The sequence below is a fragment of the Octopus sinensis genome, linkage group LG6 (assembly GCF_006345805.1).
Source record: "Octopus sinensis linkage group LG6, ASM634580v1, whole genome shotgun sequence".
Classification (NCBI taxonomy): domain Eukaryota; kingdom Metazoa; phylum Mollusca; class Cephalopoda; order Octopoda; family Octopodidae; genus Octopus; species Octopus sinensis.
Genome location: NC_043002.1, coordinates 97,133,451 through 97,141,245, shown reverse-complemented (window position 1 = coordinate 97,141,245; position 7,795 = coordinate 97,133,451). Strand labels below are relative to the sequence as shown.

The 7,795-nt window shown below is 33.5% G+C and overlaps 1 protein-coding gene across 4 annotated transcripts in view; it reads left to right on the top strand.

Moving 5' to 3' along the window:
• LOC115213473 (ras-related protein Rap-2a) overlaps window positions 1-7,383 on the top strand; it is a 230,419-nt gene extending 223,036 nt beyond the window's left edge. For all 4 annotated transcript variants that reach the window (XM_029782466.2, XM_036504180.1, XM_036504181.1 and 1 more), the window contains one exon: window positions 5,814-7,383. In XM_029782466.2, coding sequence (XP_029638326.1) covers window positions 5,989-6,696 — 708 coding nt within the window. In that variant the 5' untranslated portion in view covers window positions 5,814-5,988 and the 3' untranslated portion in view covers window positions 6,697-7,383. The remainder of the gene's footprint in view (window positions 1-5,813) is intronic.
• The last annotated feature ends 412 nt before the right edge of the window (window positions 7,384-7,795 follow it).

The following is a 7,795-nucleotide window of genomic DNA, read 5'->3' as shown; positions in this document are numbered from 1 at the left end:
GCATGTATGTATGTATGTATGCATGTATGTATGTGTATGTATGTATGTATGTATGCATGTATGTATGTATGTATGCATGTATGTATGTATGCATGCGTGTATGTATGCATGTATGTATGTATGTATGTATGTGTATGTATGTATGTATGCATATCTATTGCTTGATCGATCGATATAAATCAATATATACTAGGTTGAGGAAAAGGTTCGTGCGCCGTGTGAAAATAGTGATTTTTTAATGCAAGAATTTATTCAAAAACAACAACTATTCTTCAAAATAACGACCATCATTTTTCACGACCTTCTCCTAACGATCTGCAATCTTTCGAATTTGGTCAAAGTACCAATCCGTCGGCTTTGAATGGAAAAATTCTTGACAGGCTTCTTCAACATCATCGAATGACTCAAATTGCTGACCTTTCATAAAGTGTTGCATTGATCGGAAGAGACGGTAGTTAGTTTGAGCAACGTCTGGACTATAGGCTGGATAGAGCATACGAAAACAAAGACAGTATTTGACATACAGAGAATTGGCAATCACATTAAAATTATTTCAACATGTGAAAGCGAATCCGATTGAAATTATTTTAATATTTCATTAACAAGAGAAATGAGGATTTTTGTACACATTTAAGTTTTTCCGCCCAGAAGGGTTGATAATGAACCAGTGTATCGGTGTATCTGCCTGTCTGCTCATTTGTTTGCTTGTTGGTTTTTTTGGTTTTTTTCTTTCTTTCTCTCCCTCTTCCCCACCCCCGGAAGAAATCAGTTGTCTAGAGTGGGAAGGGTTCCACTAGGTTTCAAATTCCCTCCAAGGATTGTTGTTATTATTATTATATTCATCGTACATTGTGGAGGCGCAATGGCCCAGTGGTTAGGGCAGCGGACTCGCGGTCGTAGGATCGCGGTTTCGATTCCCAGACCGGGCGTTGTGAGTGTTTATTGAGCGAAAACACCTAAAGCTCCACGAGGCTCCGGCAGGGATGGTGGTGATCCCTGCTGTACTCTTTCACCACAACTTTCTCTCACTCTTACTTCCTGTTTCTGTTGTACCTGTATTTCAAAGGGCCGGCCTTGTCACTCTCTGTGTCACGCTGAATATCCCCGAGAACTACGTTAAGGGTACACGTGTCTGTGGAGTGCTCAGCCACTTACACGTTAATTTTACGAGCAGGCTGTTCTGTTGATTCGGATCAACCGGAACCCTCATCGTCGTAACCGACGGAGTGCTTCCATCCATTCATCGTACGTTATATCGGTACAACGCTTATAAACTGGTTCACTAGTCAACATCATTAGACGAAGGCCGGCATAATGGAATAGAAACTTCATTTGCATATTGAAAACGTTTCCCAATATACATACTTCTATTGAAAAGGTTGCAAGACGCAAGGAAAATTTCAGAGAAAATAATTAAGTAAATGAGTGGAAATCGAACCGGTGAGTGTGTTAAATAAGGCACAAATGCGAAACCGGAAAGGTCGTACAATAAATGTATTTATCCTTGTTTCTCAAAAATTTAAAATCTCGTTTTTTTACACAATAAAATTTTTAAAAAGCTAATTATGTACCGTAGCATCTTTAGTATATTGTATCACCTCATATACAATATGATATATATATATATATATATATATATATATATATATCTATATTGTATAGAGGGCATTATTACACATAAATGCCTCACACTAGGAGGGACAAAGTCATTACTACCAAAAATTATACTAATCATACCCAAATGCAGTTTTTCAAAGCAAGACATTTAAAAATGAATTATGTTCTGTATCACCGTGATTTCACATACAACTTGCGTCTAATGATCGTCAGCAGAACTGATTCTGAATACATCATAAATAAACTACCAACCTTACGTAGCGGAGACGAACAGACAACTGCTCACTCCGGCCAAGCACATGGAATGTTTATAAATCATATATCCGGTAAATGGCGGGCTTTTTACGAACTGCATGTCGGGTAATGAAAAGTATTTCGGAATAAGTTTAACAATTAAGGATAATCTCTTAATAAGGGATCTTAACAAGAAATTATCGGGTAGCTAGCGTGAAAACCTCATAAAAGAAAAGAATCCGAAAATAATTTTTTTCTTTTGAACAAATTAATTATATCTATATTGTATAGAGGGCATTATTACACATAAATGCCTCACACTAGGAGGGACAAAGTCATTACTACCAAAAATTATACTAATCATACCCAAATGCAGTTTTTCAAAGCAAGACATTTAAAAATGAATTATGTTCTGTATCACCGTGATTTCACATACAACTTGCGTCTAATGATCGTCAGCAGAACTGATTCTGAATACATCATAAATAAACTACCAACCTTACGTAGCGGAGACGAACAGACAACTGCTCACTCCGGCCAAGCACATGGAATGTTTATAAATCATATATCCGGTAAATGGCGGGCTTTTTACGAACTGCATGTCGGGTAATGAAAAGTATTTCGGAATAAGTTTAACAATTAAGGATAATCTCTTAATAAGGGATCTTAACAAGAAATTATCGGGTAGCTAGCGTGAAAACCTCAAAAGAAAAGAATCCGAAAATAATTTTTTTCTTTTGAACAAATTAATTATATCTATATTGTATAGAGGGCATTATTACACATAAATGCCTCACACTAGGAGGGACAAAGTCATTACTACCAAAAATTATACTAATCATACCCAAATGCAGTTTTTCAAAGCAAGACATTTAAAAATGAATTATGTTCTGTATCACCGTGATTTCACATACAACTTGCGTCTAATGATCGTCAGCAGAACTGATTCTGAATACATCATAAATAAACTACCAACTTACGTAGCGGAGACGAACAGACAACTGCTCACTCCGGCCAAGCACATGGAATGTTTATAAATCATATATCCGGTAAATGGCGGGCTTTTTACGAACTGCATGTCGGGTAATGAAAAGTATTTCGGAATAAGTTTAACAATTAAGGATAATCTCTTAATAAGGGATCTTAACAAGAAATTATCGGGTAGCTAGCGTGAAAACCTCATAAAAGAAAAGAATCCGAAAATAATTTTTTTCTTTTGAACAAATTAATTATATCTATATTGTATAGAGGGCATTATTACACATAAATGCCTCACACTAGGAGGGACAAAGTCATTACTACCAAAAATTATACTAATCATACCCAAATGCAGTTTTTCAAAGCAAGACATTTAAAAATGAATTATGTTCTGTATCACCGTGATTTCACATACAACTTGCGTCTAATGATCGTCAGCAGAACTGATTCTGAATACATCATAAATAAACTACCAACCTTACGTAGCGGAGACGAACAGACAACTGCTCACTCCGGCCAAGCACATGGAATGTTTATAAATCATATATCCGGTAAATGGCGGGCTTTTTACGAACTGCATGTCGGGTAATGAAAAGTATTTCGGAATAAGTTTAACAATTAAGGATAATCTCTTAATAAGGGATCTTAACAAGAAATTATCGGGTAGCTAGCGTGAAAACCTCATAAAGAAAAGAATCCGAAAATATTTTTTTCTTTTGAACAAATTAATTATATCTATATTGTATAGAGGGCATTATTACACATAAATGCCTCACACTAGGAGGGACAAAGTCATTACTACCAAAAATTATACTAATCATACCCAAATGCAGTTTTTCAAAGCAAGACATTTAAAAATGAATTATGTTCTGTATCACCGTGATTTCACATACAACTTGCGTCTAATGATCGTCAGCAGAACTGATTCTGAATACATCATAAATAAACTACCAACCTTACGTAGCGGAGACGAACAGACAACTGCTCACTCCGGCCAAGCACATGGAATGTTTATAAATCATATATCCGGTAAATGGCGGGCTTTTTACGAACTGCATGTCGGGTAATGAAAAGTATTTCGGAATAAGTTTAACAATTAAGGATAATCTCTTAATAAGGGATCTTAACAAGAAATTATCGGGTAGCTAGCGTGAAAACCTCATAAAGAAAAGAATCCGAAAATATTTTTTTCTTTTGAACAAATTAATTATATCTATATTGTATAGAGGGCATTATTACAAATTAGTATAATTTTTGGTAGTAATGACTTTGTCCCTCCTAGTGTGAGGCATTTATGTGTAATAATGCCCTCTATACAATATAGATATAATTAATTTGTTCAAAAGAAAAAAATTATTTTCGGATTCTTTTCTTTTATGAGGTTTTCACGCTAGCTACCCGATAATTTCTTGTTAAGATCCCTTATTAAGAGATTATCCTTAATTGTTAAACTTATTCCGAAATACTTTTCATTACCCGACATGCAGTTCGTAAAAAGCCCGCCATTTACCGGATATATGATTTATAAACATTCCATGTGCTTGGCCGGAGTGAGCAGTTGTCTGTTCGTCTCCGCTACGTAAGGTTGGTAGTTTATTTATGATGTATTCAGAATCAGTTCTGCTGACGATCATTAGACGCAAGTTGTATGTGAAATCACGGTGATACAGAACATAATTCATTTTTAATGTCTTGCTTTGAAAAACTGCATTTGGGTATGATTAGTATAATTTTTGGTAGTAATGACTTTGTCCCTCCTAGTGTGAGGCATTTATGTGTAATAATGCCCTCTATACAATATAGATATAATTAATTTGTTCAAAAGAAAAAATTATTTTCGGATTCTTTTCTTTTATGAGGTTTTCACGCTAGCTACCCGATAATTTCTTGTTAAGATCCCTTATTAAGAGATTATCCTTAATTGTTAAACTTATTCCGAAATACTTTTCATTACCCGACATGCAGTTCGTAAAAAGCCCGCCATTTACCGGATATATGATTTATAAACATTCCATGTGCTTGGCCGGAGTGAGCAGTTGTCTGTTCGTCTCCGCTACGTAAGGTTGGTAGTTTATTTATGATGTATTCAGAATCAGTTCTGCTGACGATCATTAGACGCAAGTTGTATGTGAAATCACGGTGATACAGAACATAATTCATTTTTAATGTCTTGCTTTGAAAAACTGCATTTGGGTATGATTAGTATAATTTTTGGTAGTAATGACTTTGTCCCTCCTAGTGTGAGGCATTTATGTGTAATAATGCCCTCTATACAATATAGATATAATTAATTTGTTCAAAAGAAAAAAATTATTTTCGGATTCTTTTCTTTTATGAGGTTTTCACGCTAGCTACCCGATAATTTCTTGTTAAGATCCCTTATTAAGAGATTATCCTTAATGTTAAACTTATATATATATATCTATATATATATATATATATATATATATATATATATATATGTATGTATATAAGTATGCATATATATATATATATATAATTCGAAATGGAAACCAAAACAATGAATTGAACAATTAAATAATCTAATCATTATATGCTAAATTGAATACAATTTCATCATTCTATACAAACAAATGACACATCTCTTAAATCACAGCTGTTTCAACATCATTAAAAATAACAAGCTTTTCAAGAATAATAGAATATCTTTTAAATATAATGAGGTTTCAGCAGATAGACACATCTTAAATATTTCACGAAATGTACACACACACACACACACACACACACACACACGCACACACAAATATATATATATATATATATGCTTATAAAATGATGTATGGAAACACAAATCTATATCAGCCAAGAATAATTTGAAAGTTACCTTTTATATTCTACTACCATTAAAGTACCTTTAATACTACTCTGCCAATTCTGTGATATTGATGTAATAAGTGTGGATATTTTATCTATATTTGTTAATATTTAAAGTAATGATATTTTATTTTATTTTTTAACAGATTTGTGCGTTTGGAATATCATAAAGGGAAACAGAAAAGAAAATTCAGAGTTTCATCTGCAGTATTAATTGTTTTATGAGGAACAAGATTTAACTATCTACCAACTGAAGGATAAGTGTGTCGACCAATGCTTGATGGTTTCATGTTTTGAATTAAACAAACATTTATTTACAATATGAATGACACTGACCAACGGCACCGTGTTGTGGTTCTAGGAGCCGGTGGGGTGGGTAAAAGTAGCATCATTAAACGATTTCTGTTCGGGGCCTTTACATCCGAATACCACGAAACTGTTGAAGATTTGTTCTGCCGACAGTACGATATCAGTGGTAGCCTTATTAAAGTTGATATTTTAGACACGGCTGGAAACATTCCATTTCCTGCTATGCGGCGTTTATCCATTTCTACGGCACATGCTTTTACTTTGGTATATACGATAACTAACGAAGCCTCATATAAAGAAGTCAAACAACTTTGGGATCAAATTAAGGAGGAGAGGCGAGATTATGAAAAGATCCCTGTGGTCATTGTTGGCAATAAAGTTGATTTAGAAAATGACCGTATTATCGAAAAATTTGACGCATTGGACTGGGTCAATAATGATGGGCTCAAAGGAAAATTTGTTGAAGTTTCTGCTAAGACTGGCGAATGTATAAATGATATATTCCGTATCCTTTTAATTCAAGCAAATATTCCTTCTGTTAGGCAGTTGGAACCGTTCCTGAAACGCCGTTTGTCATTGGATCACACTGCAGAAGAACAAGGCGACACAGATGAGGAGAAAAAAAAATTTCTTAGAAGTCGAAGCTTAATTAGAAGGGGTAGTAAACCGAAGATCAAAAGATCTGGACGCCCCGGTAAAAATGATTGTGGTATATCTTGAACTACTCTCATCATTGCAAGTTATTTCCGCCTTCTTTTGAGATTGGATCAGTAAAGCCTCAACCACTTTTACTCTGGTTCTTGCACTTTTGTAAACTTTTAAGTTCAACTTTACAAACGAGATGATGTTATATTAGTTTCAGCTGTTACAATAGATGTTATTGTAAATGTTATTGTCTACACACATGTTAACGTGCTATTTTCTATCTACAAAATATTTCGGGACACTTTTTTCTATAAACCCAATCTTTTCACATCACAGATTTTTGCCTCTTTTATCAACAGAAATGGTTCTAATTTCGAGTCTCCACAGTAAATTTTGGGTACAAAACTCGAAAATACGCTCTTTGAACATTACATATATTTCGTCTAATGAATATTTTATACATTTTCACTTTCATTTTAAAATTTATATAAATATGGGCTACCAAATAAACAGTTAATATTCCAAAAAAAAAAAAAAAGTATCCTTGTGTGAAATATTAAGATGGAATTCAAAATCTAAAATTATGTATATAATTGAGGTTTGAGAAGATAATATAATATGATTCATTTTGTATAAACAATATTCTTCGAGAATGTTCGAGAGCCAAAATTGATCAGAATAAAACTTGGAAGAAAAAAAAAAAAAACAGAATTTAGATACTAACAAAGATAAACAATACACATCGGTTATATTTGCGTATAATATCATATTACCTGTGTCTAGTTGGAAAATCCTTATCATGTTAACTAGACGGCGACTCCTCCATGACAGTGAGACTGCACTAAAATATTCTGCATACTGATCGGTTTATTGTTCAACAGCAGATTTGAACATGTAGCAACTGTTTAGTTGTTTACATATCAGGGATATTTATACAGTTATATTTGTTACATTCTCGCTGCTTTATGAATCACTTTAGTAATGAATATAATATTGGAGCAATGCATATTTAACATAACCTCATTCTATGACTTTTACATTTTCTGCCTGTCTTTGTTCCTTTCTCTTTATACATACACGCAAACACACATGTATGCATATATGTATATATATGCATATATAAGTATATATATATATATAAGTATATATATATATATATAATATATATAATATA